Source organism: Lepisosteus oculatus, chromosome 9 (assembly GCF_040954835.1).
Source record: "Lepisosteus oculatus isolate fLepOcu1 chromosome 9, fLepOcu1.hap2, whole genome shotgun sequence".
Lineage (NCBI taxonomy): Eukaryota > Metazoa > Chordata > Actinopteri > Semionotiformes > Lepisosteidae > Lepisosteus > Lepisosteus oculatus.
This window is the reverse complement of record NC_090704.1, coordinates 45,657,010-45,680,689: the sequence shown is the minus strand read 5'-3', so window position 1 is coordinate 45,680,689 and position 23,680 is coordinate 45,657,010. Positions and strand designations below refer to the sequence as shown.

The following is a 23,680-nucleotide window of genomic DNA, read 5'->3' as shown; positions in this document are numbered from 1 at the left end:
TGTGTGATACAGATGTTCACACAATGTTAATAAAGACTGTTATTTTTTTACATTTTAACACATTGTACTACTGTCCGAGTTCCAGATATCATTGAGAAATATGTTTAGTGAAGAATATTTGATGCATTTAGTGAAGCAGCAGGTAATCATGTTTCCATTACAGTGTGTGAATGCTTCTGACTGCAGCAGTAGATACAAAAAGGATAAGAAAAAATCTGCTGTATTCACATAGAGTGTACATTATCAACACTTAAAGTCAGTTTGTAGTACAATTGCAAAAAAATGCCAGGTTTTGCCAGTCTCTTGGCATTCCACAATTCTTTCGTAAATGTGATGTAAAAAACAACCTTGAAAAGACCAAAATGTGTCCATATTCTCAATTTAGATAACTGGAAGGATTATTAATTATTGTTCTGGCCAAGACTGTGTAAAGCAGAATTCTATGCCTTTTGTACGTCATGTGCGAAAGTAGATAAAACTGAGAATAACAAAGAATGGATTTTAAAAGAGACAAAGCAGATGGTATTTAAAACACCTTTTTACCAAGTGTTCTTAAACATGTTTGGTACCTGCTGTGGGGAACGATTCTCCTGAAGTCTCAAACACAACCCGCTTGTGAGTGAGTGCGGTGGGATAGTCAGGGGACATCCCAGGGTTTGGCTTTTAGGATGTCATTGCAGCTCCTACAGCAAACACTCTTATCAGAAGTGCCTCGCTGGAACTGGTCTGATGCCGAAAAGGAAAACGTGCAGTTTTAACAAACATCTCTGCCGATTCGTTTGGATGTCTCAGATTCCAATGGCATTTTCACCAAAACATCGAACCTTTTCTTACACTCATGGTGGTACATCCATCCATTTCATAACCACAGTATCCAGCACAGGGCCGCGGGGGAGCCGGAGCAAGCTGTCCTGGCAAGCAGTGAGCGCAAGCCCGGGTACCCCCTGGCCGGGGCGCCTGTCTCTCTCGGGGCAGGCGGACACACGCACACACATCGGGGCCGGTTTTCCCAGACGTCTGTGGACCTGCCAGTGTCTTTGGACTGTGGCAGGACCCCCGGAGCATCCGGAAGAAACCTGCTAAAACGCAGGGGGAACATGCAAACTCCACGCAGACAGCACACCAGGGCCCGAGTTAAACCCAGGCTGGGAGCATTGGCCACCACTGCGCCATCATGCCGTCCTCTTGTCATAGTTTATCGCTTGTTTTCTTTAAGCAGTGTGCAATCCCTGACTTCAGGGTTTTTGTCTTAACTGGGGGGAGTTGAAGTTTTAATTAATAGTTTTTTGGGCTGAAAATATTTTCAGGTAAACTTTGGAGGCAGTAGGGATCGGGAGTCATTTTTTCATGGAATGTCACTCCTTGTGAGTCGGGGAATGAGCCAATTCTTGATGCAGCTCTTGGGGGTACCTCCTGTCAAGTCCTGTGTTACTTAGACATAGTAGGTGAAAGACTTTGTGCAAGTAAGTCGTGTACACACACCGCAGCCTCAGTCACAAAACGTGTTTTGTTTTATTTATGACGAGGCCTTGATATGCGCTTCAGTCAGCAGTTTCTGTGGAATCAAAGATTTTCAAAGTTTTTTTTCTTAGAAGTAGATGCTCTGTTTTTCAGTTGCTTCATCCGATATCCGGGCTTCCGACAAGTCACAAGTGGTGCTGTTTTCTGGACTGGAACTGCAGTACTATCTTATTCTGGGCTGTTATAAGGGAGTGGCAATGCACAGTATTCTGTGATTCTAAAAACGCACGTGATCTCCTTCTCTCCCTTTTAAGCTGGAGTGTGTTTGTCACTGCCTAGAGTATTCTCCTGCTTTACTGTCAGTTGAACGGTGTTACAGAGGAGGTGATCTTCATCTTCACCGAGGTGTGTGAGTGATTGCTACAGCTTTCCCTCTATATGAGGCCTGGCTGCCAAAGCTATTGAAAATCTATGAGTAGAAAAATATTACAGCAGCACAACTTGGTTGCCGCGGCATTGGGAGGTGCTTTGCTGTACTTCATTCCATGGCGAAAGAGGAGAAGGGCTTACTTTTCACTAGTACTGACCTATGTTGTGGAGGGGGGGGCTCTAAGTTAAAATGTAATTTTCTGTGGAGTTAATTGCACATTTATTGAACTGATTTCAAATTGCATAATAGTTTGTCTTCATACATTCCAGAGGCTCTCCGCTGCACTGTCTTGTGGAAACTTGTGCAAACAGTTCCTCGTCGTCTTAGTGAAATTTTGAAGCAAATGCCTTATCGTCTGTTTGTATTTAAGTATATTTCGTTTGTTTGTTTGTTGGATGGTGAAACAATTCTCTTATTCTTTTCCAGAGGGTTCTGTGTTTTCTCGATTTGAACGTCACAGTTCAAAATGGGGGAGATGGTCCATGGTGCTGTAAAGGTCTTCACTCATTAATGCATCTCTAAGAAAACTAGGGAGAGGCAAAACATTTGCATATCATTTCTACTTCTGAAATTGGGAAACTGTGGTTGCCTTTTTATATAAACCTCCTGTACTCGCTATGCTAACTAGCTGCTGGATGACAGCCATAGTGACTATACAGGGCTTAGTATAAGGAATATAAATGAGATTTAACGAAATTGTCAGAAATGGTCATTTCTATCCTTTCAGTCCAAAAGGAGTGTTTGAAGGCTTTGGTCCTGCTGTTAGTTGTATTTCTGTCATTTCAAAAGGTAACATTGGAAACTTGTAGTGTCATTCAGGACTCAATGGGTTGCATTTTTTTACAAGAAATTTTGATGAAATTTTTATTGTGTGTATGACTGTCAAGATACTCTTCGCCAACAGCATTTCTGTCCATCTTCATGAAGTGCTTGATGGGTCGTTGCGATAACCCCTCTCTGAAAAGGCATGTGTCACATTTTAAGGGTTTCTTTTTTTTTCTGTATTTCGTTGCACTAATTGTGGCTCTGCTCTCTCCAGCGAAGAAGACGGTGAACATGAGAATAAGAAGATATGGTACTACAGCACAAAGGTCCAGTTAGCAGAACTGATTGACTGTCTAGATAAGGACTACTGGGAGAGCGAACTGTGCAGGACTCTCGAGGAGATGAGAGAGGAAATACACACTCACATGGACATAACGGAAGATCTCACCAACAAAGCCAGGGGCAATAACAAGTCTTTTCTGGCCGCAGCTAACGGTAAGAAGGTTCTCTTTACTCCATTGAGTGGATGGCTGGGAGAATGCGGATCACCTCTGTTCGGCACCAGTAGAGAATTCGGGAAAGGAGGATGTTTTGTGTGGAAGTGATTTGCTTGCGTTTCCTCGGCCCCTGTTGAAAGACCCTGTAGAAAAGGTCTTGGTCTCAGCGCGTGGTTGTTTCTCCCCCAGATGCTTCAACATTTTTATTTCAGTTATTTAAAGATTAAAAATGATTTTTTTTTAACGAATGAAAATTTATCATCCACCTTAGTATGTTGACCAGGGAGACTGTGTGGAAGCTATTGGTCTTTAGATGAAGTGTTAAACCAGCACCTGTCTGCGTGATCTTTAAAGCTCTCCTGGCACTGCGCATGAGTTAGGCGTTAACCCCAGTGCCTCCGGTAAATTTCACTTGGCTGTCACTGTACTTCTGAAGAACCCTAATTTAAGATTGGTACTGTTATGAGGTGCAGTTTTTTTTTGTTGCTCTTATAAACCATTGGAGGGATTGCTAAAAAATGATCTTGCAAGTTGTGAGAATGAAGAGAATTCCCACACAGAGAAGACTTTTCCGTTTTGGTAAACCGTTTGGATCATTTTCCAAGGCGGTAATAAAATTCTGAGACAAAAATGGTGTGACTCCAGACTATGACAAAGCTCTGCCTTTTCTATAAATTATAAAGCTAGCATTAATGGGCATGAGCTTTCTTTATATACGCTTTCTCACTCAGGAAAAGGAATACGATTTCAGTGCACATTGTGCGACAGTTTCACAAGCGGTTGACGAGCGAGAAGCTAATGCTGGGGATTTCGTGCTGGATACCCCCTTTTACAGAGTAATATAAACGTAAATTAAAGTGAAGACAGTTTGGAGATAGAGTTTATTAGTTTCCTGTTTAATCAATGTAATATGTACAAGAAACTTCGCACTGAAAGGCAGAAATGTAAAGTTATTCATCTTCTCTCCCTGGTGAGCAATTGGGAGCTTCTGTCTGTCCTGGCCTACTCATTCCGGATTTTAAATTTTAGAAAGCGTCCGTCACAAGCTGACTATTGTGCATCTCGGGATGAGACTTGAGTGATGGCAGCTGTTATGTGCAATAATTGGGCTTTGCTATTCCTGTGCTATCATACACCTTGGCGAACATTTATAATGGATGTCATTCCCGAAAGGAGATATGGCAGCGGTGGTTTTTCTGCTGCTGTGTGCTCAGAATCCCCAAGGACCTCCTTTGCCGAGGAGGAGGCTGCTGTTCAGCATTTCAAAAGCGCTCTGTTATTTTTCCAAGCCGTGCTACTTTTTTTTTTCTTTTTTTTTTTTACCGGCTTTGTCTCTTGTGATGCTCTGCCGTCCTTGGAGATGTGTAAAATTGGTTTTAAAAAAAAAATCCCGCAAAATTGACACCCCTGAATCAGGCACCTGTTTTTCCTTTTACCAAGCTCACAGAATGTTTATATATTTCCTCTCGTACTTTTTTTTTTAATTAGGCACATGACAGCCTTTACAGAAGTTTCCACTTCTAATGCTGGATAATTGATTTTAACATTTGATTTCAACACATGCATTTATTGCAGACTTAAGTTTTTTGTCTCTAATTTTCCTCGTCTTGTTGAGGGCTTCTCGCTCATTTTGTAGCAATTTTCTTCTTTGGCAGAAAACCTGACAGTGCTGGCAGGACTTATTTTTGTTTTCGTTTAGCTTCAGTTTCTTGCTTGCTTTTCAATTGTAAAGGAGCAGATATACAAGGATGTGCTCTCTGTGTAAAAATCTGCACAGACAGGATGTGGCCTTAGGTAGTGATGCCCTGTACAGGCACACAGTTGACGCGCAGAGTTGTGCAGGGCTTGGGGTGCGGTACCAATGAAGCAAGTTTGTTACGGTCTCAGCCGCCTCTGTGAATGGAAGTCTGTTACTGTGCTTTGGCACGTTGGACACTGGGCACTCATCCAGGGAGCTTCTGTAAGACCGGCAGAGAATAGGGATGATGGAGTGAATAGCTCAGAGGCCTCCTGCAAGAGCAGTGTGCTCAGCGTGGAGCTCTTTGAAAATCTCCCTCTGCTCTACCCTGTGTGCAAGCATGACCTCTATGGCACAGATGGTCCAGCCCCTACCCTCCCGTTCAAATACAGAGGCCTCTGCTAGGTGTTTGTATACCTCTTGAGGGTCATGGCTTTCCAAAGAAGGAAGAAGCTCATTTCATGCTGTTCAATCATTAAGGTGACATGAAAATGAACTCTGGAGCTTTAAAGAGCCAACAGCAGAAGACCTCTCTGACTTTAAGCAAGGCCTGGGGTTATCCAAGAAAATCAAGGTTGGTGCTGCAAATTGTGGTGTCTCTCTTCCCTCTGGGCCATTTCCAGACCAGTGCCTTGCTATGATGACTAAAGCACACTGCTATAGGAGGTGCTGTGTTTAGGATGAGTTGTTGAAGAGGTCCTCACTATGTGGTTGTTAAAGATCCTATGGCTGTTTTAGGAACAGGGTGTTAAACCCGGTGTCCTGATTAAATTCCACTTTGGACTTACGCTGTCAGGCACTCCTCAAGTCCCCCCTTAATTTCTTTAATGAAACAGCTTTTCGCTTCTCTGCCTGGCCTGCTCTGTTGTGGTGCTGTGCATCGCCCAGGTAGGTGCTGCACTTCAGTGGTGTATGAAATGGGCTCCCTCCTCTGTGAGAAGTGCTTTGGGATCCTTGGGATGAAAGGTTAATTCCTAGGAATTCTTCTTCTTGAAGAAATGAGAATCCCAAGCCTAGGTGAAGTGTGAAACCTCCAGAGACAGCAGCGTGTTAGCCGTTTTGCTTTGAAAAACCAGCCTGGTTTATTTGGAATGGATCCTAAAACCCATTACTAAAAGTTTTATTGTCTTTGGAAAAGCTTGCCGTGGGTGAACTGAAAACCTGCCAGGGCTACTGTGTCATAAGGGATTAAAATGGTGAAAGTCTGAAGTCCCATGAGATGCCTCAGTGTATATTTTTTGTAACTGCGAAGTGAGTTTTTTAATGACACCCTGACAGCGTCTCTGGAAAGTGTTGTGCAGTGTTTACTTGTCTTTACTGAATTTAGCTTTTCAAGTTGTCACCTTACACACAGAAAGAGCTGACAAGTTTACAATCCCATGTTTCTCTAATACCTTTTATTGTGTTTGTTATATTTATGGATTGAAATATACCTTCAAAGCCTGTTTAAGTGCAGTGTTTTGCTGTGCTAAGGTTAAGACCATCTGAAACTTAACTGATTCTTGGGTTTTGGCATGAGTAGGTTATGAAAACTGATGTATTCCTGGCAGGTCCCCAGCTATGACATACTGAGAGAACATATGCACATTTGGAAAAAATGTCATCGATGCAGTGACGCCATATAAAATGGTCTCTAGGAATGGCTCTGTTGCCTGTATGCGGGCACAAATAAAGGAAAATTGTCTGTGTATTTGTACGCTGTACATTGTAAACTGATAAGTAGTAAAGATAATGCAATTTACAAAATGAGTTGTTTGCTGAAATCTGTCCACTTGAAGAATTAATGACTTTAGGTCTTTATTTTTTGTAGCAATTAGTTCTTGCTCAATGCACAGTACTTTGAAGTGATACATTCTCAAATCATGGGAGCTGTTCATGATTGATTAATTCTTCCATTTTAGATTTCTTCCCCCATACCAGCAACAATAGGTAGAAATCGAGGTTGCCTGCATTGGGGAAAAAACAATCAGCTTCCAGATGTTTTTTTAACACGTCAGTGTACTTCTTGAACAGTGCCGTGAAAACGTATTTGCCCCCTTATTGATTTCCTCTATTATTGCAAATTTTTGACACTGAATGTTTTCAGGTCTTCAACCAAAATCTATTATTAGATAAAGGGAACCTGAGTGATCAAAAAATACATTTTTTTTTAACATTTCATTTATTTAATTAATTGGTGTCCAACACCAACTGGCACTGTGTGAAAAAGTAATTGTCCCCTTAGTTAAATCAGCCCAATTTAAGGGGTAATTTAGAGTCAGCTGATTGAATACAGCCAGGCTTGTTTACAGCCAGCCCCGTTCAGTATAAACCTCACTTATTTTGACCCTTAACATCAGAGTCAAGTTGCCAGCACAAAGATTCAACAAGCACATTATGCAACGACCAAAGGAAATTCCTGAAGAGATCCGAAAAAAGATGTTGATATCTATCAGTGTGGAAAGGGTTACAAAGCCATTTCTAAGGCTCTGGGACTCCACCGAACCACACGGTGAGAGCCATCATCTCCAAATGAAGAACACTTGGAAGAGCAGTGAATCTTCCCAGGAGTGGCCGGCCTGCCAAAATTTCTCCGGAGGCGCAGCGTAAAATCATCCTGGAAGTCACAAAGGATCCTAAAAAAACATCCAAAGAACTGCAGGCTTCTCTTGCCTCAGGTCAGTGTTCATGACTCCAAATTCGGAAAGAGACTGGGCAAAAATGGGTTTCATGGGAGAGTAGCAAGGCGGAAACCACAGCTTACCAAGAAGAACATAAATGCTCGTCTCTCATTTGCCAAGAAGCACCTGGATGATCCCCAAGCCTTCTGGGAGAATGTTCTATGGACAGATGTGTCAAAATGGAACTTTTTGGACAACATGGGTCCCATTATTTCTGGCGTAAATCAAACGCAGTATTCCACAGTAAGAACATCATACCAACAGTCAAACATGGTGGTAGTGTGACGGAGTGGGGATGCTTTGCTGCCTCAGGACCTGGACGACTTGCTATAATTGAAGGAACCATTAATTTTCTGCATCAGAAAATTCTTAAGGAGGATGTCTGGTCATCCGTCTGTGAGCTGAAGCTGAAGCGTAGCTGGGTCGTGCAGCAAGACAGTGATCCAAAACACAAAAGCAAGTCCACATCAGAATGGCTGAAAAGAAGCAAAAGGAAAGTTTTAGAGTGGCCAAGTCAAAGTCCAGACCTAAACCTCATCGAGATGCTGTGGCAGGACCTGAAACGAGCAGTTCATGCTGGAAAACCTGCACATGCTTCTGAATTAAAGCAGTTCTGTGAGGAAGAGTGGGCTACAGTTCCTCCACAGCGATGTGAAAGAATTATAGGAAGCATTTGGTTGCAGTCATTGCAGCTAAAGGTGGCACAACCAGCTATTAAGAGTAATAACTCTGTTGGATAACTTTGTTTATAAAATAAACGAAATAATAATAAATAAGTGTTACTTGTTCACTCCGGTTCCCTTTATCTAATACTTCATTTTGTGTAAAGATCCGAAAACTGACAGTGTGACAAATATGCAAAAATAGAGGAAATCAGGAAGGGGGTAAATACTTTTTCATGGCAATACTTTTTTTGTACATGCCTTTGCGCTAATTGTAAATGCTTTTGGCTAATTGTTTTTTTGGTGTCAGTTTTTCATTTTACATAGCCATGTTACATTAGACCATTCAGAGGCTTTTATATCTGAAAGACGTCAAGCTGTTTGTCTCAACAAATGTGTAATTATGGAATTAAGGAGCTGTATTGGTCCTTCTAAAAGGTTGACTTAAGTATAAACTGCAAAATTAAATACTTTTTCCCCATTAACAACTGCAGGATGACTTATCCCAGATTCCCAGGAGCTCAGTAGTTGTTTGGTGTTCAACAGTGTTAATTGTTACAGAAGCCAGTTCCCCACAGACTATGCAGTTTATTTTCCTGGGTTATTTTTAGTTCAGAATCTAGAAACAGTCCTACGATAGCTTTTTTATTGGTGGCAATTAAATTTTCTTACCGGTTTTCTATATAAGTCATACATTTGACAGATTTTAAGGTTGAAACACTTTGTCCCATAGAAAAATAACTGAACCTCTCCTGTAGCTATTTCTGTCATCTCTTGAAAAGTGCACAGTAACCTTGTAGATGTGCATGCTTTTTTATTTTTTTTAATCAGTGATGTGGTTTTGGGATAATAGGAAGATAGATATCATAACAAAGCATGTGCACTGCTGTTACTAGGAATGTGCAGTGTCTCCGGTCGTGGGTGAGGCAGGGCTGGTGATGTCTAGAATGCTGACAGAACTCCCATGAGCCGTTTTAGTTTGCACATAATGAAGTGATGGGGCTGTTTTCATGACTCTGCCACTACTGATTAAGACACTGTTAATGTCGATTAAATTATAGCAGCTACTTGTGTTGTAACCTGGGCTCAGATTACCGAGTTCAGATGTGTGCAGAATCAAGACCCAGATCTGTCGCCTAAGTTTATTAATTCATTCTGAGTTCTGTCACCAGCTGGCTGAGGATGGAGCAGGGGGAGAGAACATACTGAGCCCATGTGTGATTTAATTCACTTCAGCCTTGCAAAGACTAACCAGCATTGGATGTGGGTTTCTTAAAAGATAGTTTTCTGTCCTTTCTGAATTTCAAAGAATTCCCAAGAAACATCCCATGAAACATGCTAATGAAAAGTTAACTGTTTCAAGGGTCTTCTGTAGGTGAAGTGTCCTGCTTTCTTGCTGTGTGACAAAGGCGATTCCAGCCCTTTGGAGACCGACCCTGTGTGTTGCTGCCCCCTGTCTTTCGCACATGTTCTGTTGAACTACGTTAGCAAAGAGGGAGATGTCCCCTAGTCGTTTGGCCATGCCCTGCTCCTGGAGCGGGACCAGTGGCCGGCCTGTGACACCTGTTCCTCCTGCCCTCCCACAGAAGAGATTCTGGAGCGGCTGAAGGCCAAGCAGGAGGCGGAGCTGGAGGACGTGAAGAGGAAGGCGGCGGAGGAGGCCGGGAAGACGAGGCGGGACGTGGGCGCCGAGGGGCAGCCCGACCCGGAGAAGAACGAGCAGCGGGATTCAACCACAGACAAAGAGCCCGAGCCGGAAAGGGAGCAGAAACTGTCGGAGGGACAGTCTAGGGAAGAGGCGGCGGAGATGGGTAAGGCAGGCGTAGCGATTCTCTCCTGTGTTGTTCCTTGGGACAGGCCGTTCACTGCTCTCCGTTATGAGATCACGCGGGGCTGCGTGTTTGGCAAACCCTACGGACACATATGGGGCGTCTTTAAATTTCTAGGTGGGTTGTGATTGAACTCGCAGTTTCCTGCCTTAACTGAAGGTACGGGGTGTCTCTAAAGCTATGAGTTCCTTCAGGCTGATTTTCTGTGTTGCCTAGAAAAGTAAATCGGATCAGTGCATGAAAAATTGGCATCTTTACTCAATGCAGTCTCAAGGTGCAGCCTATGTTCGGGTTTAAATAAAACTTTTTTCAGAGAGGAGTCCTGCCCTGTTATTGGTTAACTGAATCAGCTCTACTAATCAGCAGTACTGTTTTCTGTCATGATAAGACTTTATTACTATTAAACGTCAATCAGCTTTAAAAATGCAACATGCTTATCTCTTTTGGTAACTCAGTATACAGAGAACTAAGAATATGGGAAGTATCTCCACGCACTCAGTCAAGTGCTGCTTTCCACTGGAATACATAGCTCCTTGTCAATCAGAGGACTTTGAGGGGAGACCACATCTTTGAGAAGAAAAGTTCTTGTGTTGTGCATTTCACTGTAGCAACAGCACCACCTGGTGGAGAGGAGGGCTGCAGGTCTGAAGCGTCCAGGCCTGATTCTCCTATTCCAGACAGCACGGCTCTCCAGAGAGAACACCACCACCCTGAGGAAGAGAGGAGCTCAGATGGCACCCATACAGCCCTCCCTCAGTGCAGCGAGACATGTGAAGAGGGATCGGCCAACAAGGAGGTTCAGCCAGAGACCCAAGGTACTGGCTGCAGCAACTTCTGTGAGCTCCTGTCCTGCAGTGTTCCAGACACGGTGCTGCGCTTTTTGATCGCTTGTGTATGTTCATGTGCTTACCTGTGCGTGAACGTGGATTGCAAAGTGCGCATCTCAGCTGTTGTGTGATAAGTTTTTTTCGTTCCATTTGCACCTCCCGTAAAAGCAAAACATTAAGACGTGACATCAGCCCACATGTCTTATTACCTTATTTGTGATTTTTGAAGATGTTAGTTTTATAACTGTGATTAACCACAGGTGTGCGTTACGAAAACGCACCCATCGTTTCAGGAAACGTGTTTTGTTGGTGGTACTGCGTGCCGCTCATTTACTGACATATCTCAGCACGGGGCAGGGCAGGGAATAGTCTTAAGGTGAGAACTAGTTTCCCGGTTAAAAGGGTTCATTGTGCACAGGTCATACTTCTTCACACTGCACGAGAAATCTCAATTTACAGTTGTGACATCAAAGAGCTTCCCTCATGTTTCACCAAGTGTCTGAGCCTCGGGAAAGCAAATGGTCTCCAAGGGAGATCCTGCACGTAGACTGCTTGTAGGTGTACAGTCTTGGAGTTGATGCACCAGGTGTGAAATCTGAGGTGTGCGAGCGTCTGTTTGCTTCCAAATGTATGCAGTGTAGTCATGTTGTGAACAGCAATGGTTTCCTGTTATGTTTCTTGCAAATTTACATGACTGACCCTTTGTTGAACCATCTGTATCTGTTAGAGGTGATGGTTTTACTGTCCCTGTTCTGGGTTTCAGAATTCAGCTTAAGAGAGTACTGTGCATATAGTTTTGCATTTTTTTTATAGTTTACCGCTTGTTTATGGATTACAACCGGTTGTTCTGTAGGTATTCTTACAGAGTCCTAACAGGCTGGATCAGCAGTGAAAGAAACTTAATACGTAGTTTAAATCGGCGTTTTAAGTGGAATTTAAAAGTCTATTATTTCTCTAATCCAAAGGCAGTCATTTGTTTAAACGTACCTCCTGGGGGAAGAAAAATGGCTTTGCTCCCACAAAACCAGTTTCGGCAAGTGTAGCACATTGCTGCCCGTGTCTGCGTTGTTAACCTCTGCTGTGTATTGCGTTGGGCTTCGGTTCTGATGAAGAGGCGATACAGGGAGCAGTAGCACTAATAGTAGTAGAGTGAGGAGCAAAGGTGGCTTTTGTTAGTCAGACATGTTCCTTTTTATAACTGGTTGACATGAAATTGAGCTTAATGTGAAACTTTGATTTATTTTAAACCTTGGTCTAAGCAGCTGTTAGCCTCAGCAGGTGGCCGAAAGAGTACTGGGTGCTCCTAAGGACAGGTAGGAATCATGTTCTTTCCTTTGCAAAAGCATCAGGTCAGTCCAGTTGCGTCCTGCAGAACTCCACCCTATGTCTCTTTCAGTTAGTGTTGGTGACAGCAGAATGTCCCAAAGAAAAATACCTGTTGGCAGCAGTGCTTTGCATGTTGCTTTTCGTTAACGTTGTTTACATTTTGCACGGTGTACATATATTTAAAAGGCGTGTTTGTGCTTTTAATATTTAAGTCAGCTTTCACAATTTTTGTCATTTCGGTTGCGTACTATTTTAACATGGGTTCTGGACTCTTAATTGCTTTTTGTAATGACTGATTGCTGCATCCACTGCTTTTGGGCTGTCTCGTTATTGCAGAATTATTTTTGTCTGTTATTCTGCTTGTACGCAGCGTCCTTGTGTCTGTATGTGTGTGTGGGTCACAGAGCCCTGTGACTGTGCTTTGTTTCCTCAGTATAACCATTATTAACTGTGAAAACTAGCGCTTGACGAACCAGGTCTAGATTGAGCTACTGAGGCTCAGACAGCCAACCAGTTGATTTGTGATTTACTTTTTTAAACCTCTGTTGACATAACATGATACATATGACTTCTTTATATGAATACTTATAGGTGTACTTAATTTAATTTAATTAAAATATGCGATTGCTTAAAAGCTTTTAAAAACTTCATTGCTTATTTTCTGACTGCACGTTTGTAAGATCTTTTGGGCGCGTACTGAGACAGTGTGTGTACACACCACGTTAAGGTTTATTGCGAGGTTGTCTTTCATTTTCTGCTACTTGGCTTGATTACCTGTGTGTTTGTTTTCTGTTTTCTAAATTAGCTGCCTCTTTTGTGATATGCTAATTACAAATACTGTAATAGTTTGAGATTACACTGGAAAAGGGTGAATGAAGTGCAGGCGTTTTTTTGCCAACAGGGGGAGTGCTTGTCTGTGAAAATGTTTCATTTGTGTCTGATTTGAAATAAGATATTTTTCTTTTCTTCACGTCCTGAAAATATTAACACATCTGTTTGGACATGCAAGCAGATTAGTACCATTGAAATTGAAAGTTTGTTGTTTCACAAGTCATGTCAGTATCTTCGTTTGTTTTCACATTTCAAAACCAAAGAGATCTTGAAAGTTTTAGGAGCTGTGCTTTGTTTAGAAGTTAGTTTTTTTGACACCCTGGTTGCTGTTTGATTAATTCGGGAGTAAAAGCCATTCAAATGTGCTGCATAACTCTTAAATGGATTACCTCCTGTGTCCGAACCTGCCCACCTGCACACCAGTAAAAGATTGTTCTGCCGTGTGGTACATGAGATGCACTGCATGTGAAATCAGTTTGTTACAGTGCAGCAGGTCGCAACAGTGTTTGCGTCTTGTGCAGATAAGCCAGCGGACTCCAGCTCCCGGAACGATGAGGGCACAGCGGCCCCCAGCCAGCCCCCCTCCCAGGCTGGGGACGAGAACAGCAACAGCAGCCTCACCTCCTCCTCTGAGCCCCTGGCCTCCAGGGGCCCCGAAGAGCCGGACAGTGCAGACAAATCCTCCCAGTCGTCCGTCGCAAGCCTGGAGGAAACGGGTGCGTCCCTTTTTTTTTTCTTCTTTTCAACGAACACTGGGGTGACTCGATGAAATAGGCGTGTATTTGTCTGCGTGCAGAACGGGGTTCTGTAGAAAGTCTGACCTAAAACCATCTGATCTGCGCATTCGTCTTAGAAAACCACTTTTTTGGCAATAGGTGAACTCGGCATGAATGATTTGTTTCCTGTGCAGCAAAGTTTGTATTAATATGGCTTTAGCCCATATATCCACAAGTCTTTAATAACTACTCAAATGCGTTTGTGTGTTTGCGTGCATATATCTCGCTAAGTTGCATATTTACTTTGGCCAGAGTCAGCAGTCTCCTTTACAAAATCTAAGCATGCTGTTCAGTAGGTTCTCCCTCATCTCATGTAAGTTGACCCGCGGCGGTCCTGTTCCTGACAGGTGACGGCAAGGCGGACAAGGCGACCGGAGAGGGCGGCGACGGCGCCGGCGCAGGCCGGGGCACGCCGGGCTCCACGCGCATGGTGACGCGGCTACGCAACCCCGAGAGCAAGCTCAGCCAGCTCAAGAGCCAGCAGGTCGCCGCCGCCGCGCACGAGGCAAACAAGTACTACAAGGAGGGCAAAGAGGTGAGCCGGGGGCCGGGCTGTGGACCGTCCTGTCCAAGGGCTGCTGTCGTGCTTGCTCGTTTCCGTCTCCCGTGAGCGTGTCGTCGAGGGCTGCGCGCTCCAGTCACGCTGGTTTCCGTAGTTTAACTCCCTGAATTCTTAGGTTTTTTTCCCCCCTTCACAGCCGCATGTAGTTCCTGTAAATAAAATAATAAAATAATGTCTGTTTGTCTATGAAAAATAAAGGTTTTTTCCGGACATCTCTGCAAAACCTTTATTTGTAACCGTGTGCGAATAGACTTGGTCTTCTGTCCCGTTCTGATCAGATTTAGTTTTTCGTTGGTTTAGGATCGCATTTTGTCGCCTAAGGATATTATCCGGGGTAAAAGCCTGCGAAAATGCTGGATGAAGCGCTGCGTGCTGCGTGCTGATAGTTCTGTGCCATGAATCCCCCCCCCCCCCCTCCAGGTCCTCGTCGTCAACTCCCAAGGGGAGGTCTCTCGCCTGAGCACCAGGAAGGAGATTGTCATGAAGGGAAATCTCAGCAATTACTTCAAACTGGGCCAGGAGGGCAAGTACCGGGTCTACCACAACCAGTACAGCACCAACGCCCTGGCCCTGAACAAGCACCAGCACCGTGAGGACCACGACAAGCGGCGGCATCTCTCCCACAAGCTCTGCATGACGCCCGCCGGCGACTTCAAGTGGAACGGCTCCGTCCACGGCTCCAAAGTGCTGACCATCTCCACGCTCAGGCTGACCATCATCCAGCTGGAGAACAACATTCCCGCGCCCTTCCTGCACCCGAACTGGGCGTCCCACAGGTAACGGCCAGCGTGCAGGTGCCCTTCCTTGCCTTCCCTTGTAGTTTTAGAATACCAGGCCTCAGGATTTCGGGGGGCGCTTTTAAACCCGTTGTCTTGGACTCTGAAGCTGAAGGCGCCAGGAGAGGAATGGTGTCCTCGGTTTCCAGTTTTGAATGTAGGAAGAAAAGTGTCGCTCATAAAATGCTACCCCAAAGGCCGTATGAAACCCTCCGGGCAAAAATGAAAGGCTGTCTGTCATTGCCAGGAAGCTGACATTTCTTTAGTACTTAAGTTAACTCCAGTCAGCATTTTTCAGCCCCCTCTGCTGACCGTATGACGTGCATTGATTGACTAGTATTTTTTTGCAAAGGAACAAGTAATAGGTTTATTCCATGCTGAAAAAAAGAAGAAAGAGAACACAACGTTTCGGCCGTGGAGCCTTCTTCAGGTGTGAGACATTTATTATCACACCTGAAGAAGGCTCCACGGCCGAAACGTTGTGTTCTCTTTCTTCTTTTTTTCAGCATGGAATAAACCTATTACTTGTTCCTTTGCAGCCTACGCATGCTGACGCAGCTACCCACCTGAACTAGTATTTTTTTGGGTGTGTGGGACCTAAGTGTTTGAGAATGCCCCGTTTCCATGGTCAGTGATGCTGTTCCTTTTTCGCGTGACAGGTCGAACTGGATCAAGGCCGTCCAGATGTGCAGCAAGGCCCGGGAGTTCGCTCTGGCGTTGGCGATCCTAGAATGTGCAATCAAACCAGTCGTGATGCTGCCCGTGTGGAAGGATGCGCTTGGACATACGAGGCAAGTGGAAACTTGGGGAGCGGAGAAGATTGAGCATTTTGTCATTTGTTCTTATTTGTGATTTTTTTTTTTTTTTTTTAGTTTTCGTCTTGAACAAAGAAAATCAAACATTTTTTTCAGGTCCAGTGTAACGTACGCTCTTAAGATTTTTTTTCATTTGCAATTATAGGTGTACTAGCAAGTCCCCTTTCCGTTTTTCCGAGAATGTTTGCAAAGTCAGATTTTCAGGGAGGTGGTCAGCAGTTGATCAAATGAGACCCTCTGTGTAAGAAAACATTTATTTTGGACGGCTGCCCGTGTTCCCGTTTCTTAAGCGTAACCCCATCTTCCCACTTCAAGCAAAAGCAAAGATCGTGCTCGCATACTGTGCAGAAACTGCCAGGCAGAGCCTGGGTGGAGTGTTTCAGAGGTCCACGCTATTCCCTAGAGACGCGCCGGGGCCCGGCTTTCTAAATGATGGATCTCTGCCAAAAACAGCCGAGGGCTTACCTCTTGGCTTTGATCTGGGCTGGGCTTTTCGAGGGGTGTGTTTTTTATTATTTTTTTTGCGGACTCTTCTGATGTCAAGGTTACACCGAATGACCTCGATAGAGAGGGAGGAGAAGGAAAAGGTGAAAAAGAGGGAAAGAAAGCAGGAGGAGGAGGAAACCATGCAGCAGGCCACATGGGTCAAGTACACCTTTCCCATTAAACACCAGGTAAGCAGTCCGAGCACAGCACTCTCATGCCTGGGAGCTGCAATGAGGTTAATTTGGGGATTTTACTTGGGGGGAATTCAGTATTATAACATACAGTGCACCCACTTTTGACTGCTGAAGTACATCTGCTTGTAGGTTCTAATTAAATATTTTCAAGGGATGAATCGGGTCACGATGGCTGACGCGTGCGTGCACCTCAGTTGAGAAACTGGGCGGCTTCTGCTCACTCTTTTTAATAATAATAATAATAATAATAATTGCTTTTCTGGACACTCCACTCAAAGCGCTTTACGGGTAATGGGGATCACCTCTACCACCACCAATGTGTAGCATCCACCATACTTTTGCCGTATGATGTCCTGATGTAGCGTATCAGGCATTCATCACAACTGGCGAACACCAGTGTTTTGTTGTTGTTGTTGAACGTGCGGATTTAGCTGACCCTCCCAGTTGCGCGTTTCCCATGCGGCTGCAATCTCTGCTTCCCCGAAGGTTTGGAAGCAGAAGGGGGAGGAATACCGTGTGACTGGGTATGGGGGCTGGAGCTGGGTTAGTAAAACCCATGTACACCGCTTCTTGCCCAAGTTTCCGGGAAACACCAACGTCCACTACCGGAAAGCATTGGAAGGTGAGTACACCTGGTGAAGATCTGTAGTCCTGTAAGCTAAACCAACAGTGTGCAGAATGTGTGAAAGCCGTCAAAATGATGGTCAGTCCTGCTGTTTGAAGGTGATGCACGGTGTTTTCTCAATACTGTGTAATTTACAGGCATCCACTGATTTTTAAATAAAACTCAACATTAAAATGTGACAAGATATTGACTTCTTCACCCTCATACTCTTTAAGATAAATTCTGCTTCTTGTACCTTATGATAAAAAATGAGTTGTGACTTCTTGCTGCTACCATCCAGTACTGGTGGTACTTGTCCTGAAGACCTCAAGAAAGGTCAAAGCAAGAGGAGGCAGCACAGTCCATGTAGCTTGTTTGGTTGCTATTACATACTTGATCCAGGGATCTCATCCAGATGTTTCTTGACTGAAGCCGAGGTATATCCACTTCATCCGCATGGCTGGGTGGCTTGTTTGAGAATCCCCCAATTCAATTTAAGGTATGTTTTTTTTTTCTTGTTTTTTTTTTTTTAATTCAGCCACTAAAAATGGCAAGGAGAGTGCAGCGTCGGAGGTTGACAAAAGAAGAAATGCGTCAAAACCCAGAGCAGAAGCCGAGACCCGCGAGAAGGAAACTTCGGCGAAGGACTCTGCTAAAAGTTCGCTAGAAAAGGACAAGGACCAAAACCCCACTGCACAGTCTTCAGAAAACGGCTCAACGGCAAAAATAAAGGAAAAAACAGACAGAGAAGTGACTGAAGAGATGGATGTTGACAGAAGTCCTCCGGACTCATCACAGACCGAAGAAAAAGGTATTTGTGGCCATTATTTCATATCCTAATTCAAGGTCAGCCAATATTAATGACCCCTTATGTCAGGTTTCTTCCGTTTTAACTCAAGAAACATCAGCTACTTTCGTGTATTTCTTGTGTTGGGCTGAGTGCGATTGACATCCAAAAAGTTCTGATCTCTCAAGTGTCATTTTTTGGGATCAATCATTGTGTTGCCTGCAAGTTCCAGGGGTCATCTTTTACATTCTTTAGGGTTTGAAGATTTAAATTGGTTTTGTCTGCATGTTGTTCAGTAGAGACAGCACTAACAGCGGTCTGAAATAATGGACTTTGTTGTCGAACAGGGAAAAACGGGAATTCTGGCTACCCCGACGATGGGAAACCTGTCAAGGAGGAGCCGAAGGAAGAAGAGGTGGCAAAAACTGAGCCGCCACATAAGCCCCCAGCGAAACCTTTTGATGATGACGTGGTAAACGTCAGCGAGGGCTTTCAGCTCAGGACTGCTTACAAAAAGAAAGTCAAAGCTTCCAAACTGGACGGCCTGCTTGAGAGACGGGTCAAGCAGTTCACCTTGGAGGAGAAGCAGAGACTTGAACGGTTCAAGCAGCTGTCCGGAGCAAAGCTTGCAGGAAAGCAGGCAGGGGTTCAAGGAGCTGGTGTGTCTATGCTGAAGGTAAAAGCAGAGGACAAGGCAGCAGTGCCCTGCATGGGGAAGACTGAGGGCCCTGTGGCAGTTAAAGCAGACAGTTCAGTTGTAGACAAAGGACCAGAAAAGGCTTACTCTTCAAATAACGAAAGCAGTTTGGTTTCCTTAGGTGCAACTCCCAAAGAGCCTGAAGTCCAGGGCGCTACCGAAATCAGGCCTGAAAGCCAGTTATGCAGTCAAAATGAGAATGGGGAGAAAGTTGCAGATAGGATCCCTCATTTGGAGTCTCGGGATGGGACTGTGAAACAGTCTGATCACAAAGACTTTCCATCCAACTCAGCTGGATGTGTGCCTGAGCAAAAGGAGAATTTGAATGAGGTCCAGAGCTCAGTAAAGTCAGATATTCTGGAGCAGGGATTGGGTCGGGCTGCTGGTTCTGAACCAGAAACTCTAAAGACTGAAAGCATCAGTGAGGTTTGCGGTCCCATTCCAAAAATCTACAATGCAGCAGAGCTGCAGCATACCACAAAACTTGCCAGTCAGGATAGCAGTGACTTGGGAAACAATGTTGATCAGGTCACATCTTCCGAAACATCCGAGTCCCCTGCAGAATGCAATTCTGCTCTTAACACCAGGGATCAGAAAAGTGAAACGCACGATCTTCCATCTTCGGTCAAGCCGCATTCCAACAGCGAGCCAAATAAGGACCTTGAAAATACTGGGGGTGCTCCAGAAGCCGTCAGACAAGGCAAGCAAACTGACAGCCCCGTGCAGGGGGAGGTGAGCAGGAGGGAGCCTGATCAGAGCTGCTCAGAACCCATGGTCACAGAAGAAAACGGTAACAAGCCAGACTACGAGGTAAAAGAGCAGGATTGCCTGGAGCTGAAGGAGACAGAAAACACAAACGATGAGACCACACACTCAGAATTGCCACAGATCCCTACTCCTGTCCAAGTCAACGGGAAAGATGTTGCAGAAAACAAATCCATCCTTGATTCCAAACAGCTTGTAAAGGAGCCCGGAGACATGGAGCTGGCAAACAAAGTCGAAGGGAAAGTGAATAACCTCACTAGGACAACTTCGGACGGTGCGATCAAACTTCTCCCATCGAAAGATGCTCTGAAGCCATTGATGAATGGTGATCTGACCACAGAGGGGACAAAGGAGAAGCCCAACAGCACAGGTCAGTTTTCTTCCCCATCCAGCCCATCCACGGTGCTCGATGGAGAAAGAAAAGGTCTAGTGGCTGGTCAAGACTATTTGCCTCCTGTCAAAGTGCCCAAGTTGGAGAACAACATCGATGAGACGGTGGATTCTACTGTAACGTCGCCGCCGTCCGACCTCAGTTGTGCCAGTGTGGCAGAAGTAAAAAGCAAAGAAGATCACAGCAGCAATGAAGAAGAACCCATGGACGCAGAGGTTACGATGTCCAGGAAAATTATCCCATCTCCCGTGCCTTCTGCGGAGGAGTCCAGTCTGAGTAACGACTTCGCAGACGTGAGCAATTCTCAGTCGGAAGCCAAAGTCGAGCTGAATGGGGAAGAGGCCACGAAGACCATCATCACCCAAGTCACCACCACGACCACCACTGTTTCCACGGAATCCAAGACTGTTCAGATCGCAGAAGTCTCCAGCACACACTGTAGCAAGCCCACTGTGGTGTCTGTGGCGGAGAACTGCGCCGTGTCCACACTAACCACCATGACGAAAACCACAGTGACCAAAATTTCTTCCCCCACGCACGACAGTAGTGCGGACATGGTTTCGGTGACGGAGGAGAGCAAAACAACCGTCACTACCACGCTCCTGGACTCCACCGCGAGCTCTGCCGGCTCGTCGGTCACCTCCATGACGGTCAGCAAGGAGTACTCCACCAGGGACAGGGTCAAGCTGCTGAAATTCTCGCGCTCGAAAAAGACTCGGTCAGGGACGGCCCTCCCGTCTTATCGCAAATTCGTCACGAAGAGCAGTAAGAAGAGCATCTTTGTTCTGCCCAACGACGACCTGAGGAAGCTGGCCAGGCGCGGGGGCATCCGAGAGGTGCCAGTGTTCAACTACAACGCCAAGCCAGCTCTGGATATCTGGCCCTACCCTTCCCCCCGACCCACCTTCGGCATCACATGGAGGTAACCAGGGTGTGGGGGGCCGGGAGGGGGGGGGTTCTGTACTCCAGAGAGGTCTGGAGAGGAGCTGCAACAGCAAAGGAGCAAGCAGAGGTTAATTCCGCGCCGGGACAATGTTTTTCTTTCTTTTCCCATTTGGTTCCGCAGCCAAAGCCAAAGGAAACGTTGCCGTTTTCTGCTTTCTGTTCACTCCCCGGCGTGTGGTTAACACCTGTGCGTGTTCCTTTGTCGGCGATTTTGTCTTGATCTGAAAACAAAACTGATCAAATGACTAACTTTGAAAGCTCGGGGCAATTATTTTGTTTTAGTGTCACACGGTGTTTAGATCCGCGTCTACCGTCTTGGGCGCCACAGTTTAGCCTTTCCTGCATCTCTGTCCTTCTTCTCTCACCTACCTTTTCACGGCAAAGTCCCGGTGGAGGCAAGTGGAAAGCGAAGACAAAAACGGGAATCCCGCATTGCGCCATGGCAAAAAGGATGTCTTCCTCTAACCGCGAGCAGGAGACAGAGAATATCTTCAACGAATCTGTTTTTCTTTTACTTTAAATATTTGCTCAAGCTTTTAAATAGCACAAGTACAACAAATGGGTGAACCGTAATTTCACGTTCCGAGCTTAAATTATCATATTTGACTTCCGAGTAAATGTCAAGCACTTATTTTGCTTGTAGTTTGTTTTTTCCCCCCCCACTTTACTACCTTTACATTTTTACTAATTTACCCCAAATTGGTGTTGAGGCTGTGTTGATGTGAATCAATAGCGTGTAACTCTAGGCCTTCACTTTGGCATTCAGGTACCGTCTCCAGACTGTGAAATCGCTAGCAGGGGTCAGTCTCATGCTGCGGTTACTGTGGGCCTGCCTGAGGTGGGATGATATGGCAGTGAAGCCGTCCTCAACAGGTGGCACCACAAGGACAGGTGAGCACACCTGCATGGATACGAGACGTCCAGTGTCCTCCAGTCCCTAATACGTACATGATCTGCTTGTGATCAGTATTTGAACGCCAGCTGTTTTTCTCCCCAAAAAAATAGTCTAACTGCGCACAAAAATAAGTTTCATTTTGAACGTCTACGGGGAATAAAAACATCATCCCATTGTAAAAGGTATCAAAACGTCATTGTGTTGGTTTTTCATGTGTAAAAATGGCGTGTCATTTCACTGCGAGAGTTGTCTTTCAGTTTTATCCATGCAGTAGAGATGCAGATCTGCCATCTTCACACTTTTCACTAAACTGACCCAAGGAAAACAAAGGTGTTTTGAGAGTGCAGAAACCGTTAGACATAATGTAGAGGTTATTTTTTAATTTCTGAAAGGAATCAGTAGTTCACATATTGAATAATACATATTTGTCTTTTTTCTCTGCTAGTATGAACAGAAACGCTGCCTCTGTGTAAAGTTTTTTGCAATGCTTAGGCATTGACACTTCTGTAGAGCAGTAATGCTTCAATCTCACATAAGTGTGCCATTTAAAAACACCTGGTTACGGGGCAGGATCGCCCGTAAGCATGAAGAAAGGACGCATCTCGTCCGCTGTTACACTAAGCTGGCTGACAACACTCTTTTCATGGCCCTGCGTGCAGAAACTTCAGAAACCGAGATCACCACCACCGAGATCATCAAGCGTAGAGACGTCGGACCCTATGGAATCCGATCGGAGTACTGCATCAGGAAAATCATCTGCCCCATCGGGGTTCCGGACACCCCAAAAGGTACAGGGCTGACGCGAGCCGAAAGGCGTGGCAGGAACGCGCCCGCTTGGCGCTTTTGGTCTTTAAATAGTTCTTCCTCGCGGTGCTGAGGGTTTTTCGTGTGCCGTCGGATCTTAAAAGGGTTTGAGAGGGGCCCGCGTCTAGGCTGCTGGGCTCTGTGAATGGTAAAAGAGTAGGGAGGGGGAGTGCTGCTGCGGTTGCCATGGCCTCCAGTGCCATCGTCCTTGTGTTCCAGCTGAGCTCTGGAGCTGCTCTCTTCCTCCTGCCACGTGTTGTGGACCATCCCGCCGAGCTGACATAAAGAATTGCTGGTTTTGAAACTAAAAACTGGATGAAGGACCCTGATGTTCAACCCCCTGCCCCCCCCCCCCCCCCCCCCACTTCTTTTAAAGAAACGCCCACGCCGCAGAGGAAAGGCCTGCGGTCAAGCGCTCTGAGGCCTAAAAAACCAGAAGCTCCGAAACAGACGGGACCAGTGGTGATCGAGACTTGGGTGCCGGAGGAGGAGCTGGACTTGTGGGAGATCAGGGCCTTTTCAGAAAGGTAAGAAGACGGGGTCTCCTTCGGTCTCCCTCTCAGTCCATCACCTCCAGCTTGGGTGGCGTTACTTGTCTAGAATAGCTTTACCTCTCTTTGCTATTAAGTATTTGGCCAAACCATTTCAGTGTATCACTGTAAACAGGCTCACTTGGTTGTTTTTTTTTTCTCGACTCCTTGGCCTGCCACTGGATCATTTTGCAGTTCTTGTACTGGATGGCATGCAGGCGTATTATTGCGCCTTCCTGTGACCTTACCTCTGACTTTTCCAGTTTAGAGATGAGCCACAGAATGTACTGATTCTTGCAGAATTGGAAAAATTTCCAAGCGCGTCAGCCAGAAACCTTGGAATAGGAAAACCTAAAAACGGACTTTTCCAGGAGGGCTTTTTTTCTGGTTTATCTTATGTGTTGTGCTTTGTTTTCATTTTAGCCTTTGTTAATTATCTCATGCAATGTGCCTATCATGTATAGGAAAGTGTTTGGAGGTTATTCGTTTTAAAGCTTTTTTCAAAAAGTGCATCGTCTACAGTACAGTGCACAATGAAACATGAAGCCCTGTATCACTCCGAAAAAAAGAGATGTGTGTCTTTGTTAGCTGTGGCACTGGAAGCGATTGTGTTGAAGGGTGCTTGGC

The 23,680-nt window shown here is 45.2% G+C and overlaps 1 protein-coding gene across 2 annotated transcripts in view; it reads left to right on the top strand.

The window, feature by feature from the left end:
* The window catches only part of bptf (bromodomain PHD finger transcription factor), a 48,578-nt gene that overhangs the window by 9,182 nt on the left and 15,716 nt on the right, over positions 1-23,680 (top strand). For both annotated transcript variants that reach the window (XM_069194633.1, XM_069194632.1), the window contains exons 3-16: positions 2,931-3,151; positions 9,800-10,024; positions 10,651-10,878; positions 13,548-13,742; positions 14,150-14,337; positions 14,785-15,140; positions 15,800-15,931; positions 16,500-16,629; positions 17,122-17,257; positions 17,778-18,050; positions 18,374-20,801; positions 21,591-21,715; positions 22,379-22,507; positions 22,900-23,050. In XM_069194633.1, the coding sequence (XP_069050734.1) occupies positions 2,931-3,151; positions 9,800-10,024; positions 10,651-10,878; positions 13,548-13,742; positions 14,150-14,337; positions 14,785-15,140; positions 15,800-15,931; positions 16,500-16,629; positions 17,122-17,257; positions 17,778-18,050; positions 18,374-20,801; positions 21,591-21,715; positions 22,379-22,507; positions 22,900-23,050 (4,917 nt within the window). The remainder of the gene's footprint in view (positions 1-2,930; positions 3,152-9,799; positions 10,025-10,650; positions 10,879-13,547; positions 13,743-14,149; positions 14,338-14,784; positions 15,141-15,799; positions 15,932-16,499; positions 16,630-17,121; positions 17,258-17,777; positions 18,051-18,373; positions 20,802-21,590; positions 21,716-22,378; positions 22,508-22,899; positions 23,051-23,680) is intronic.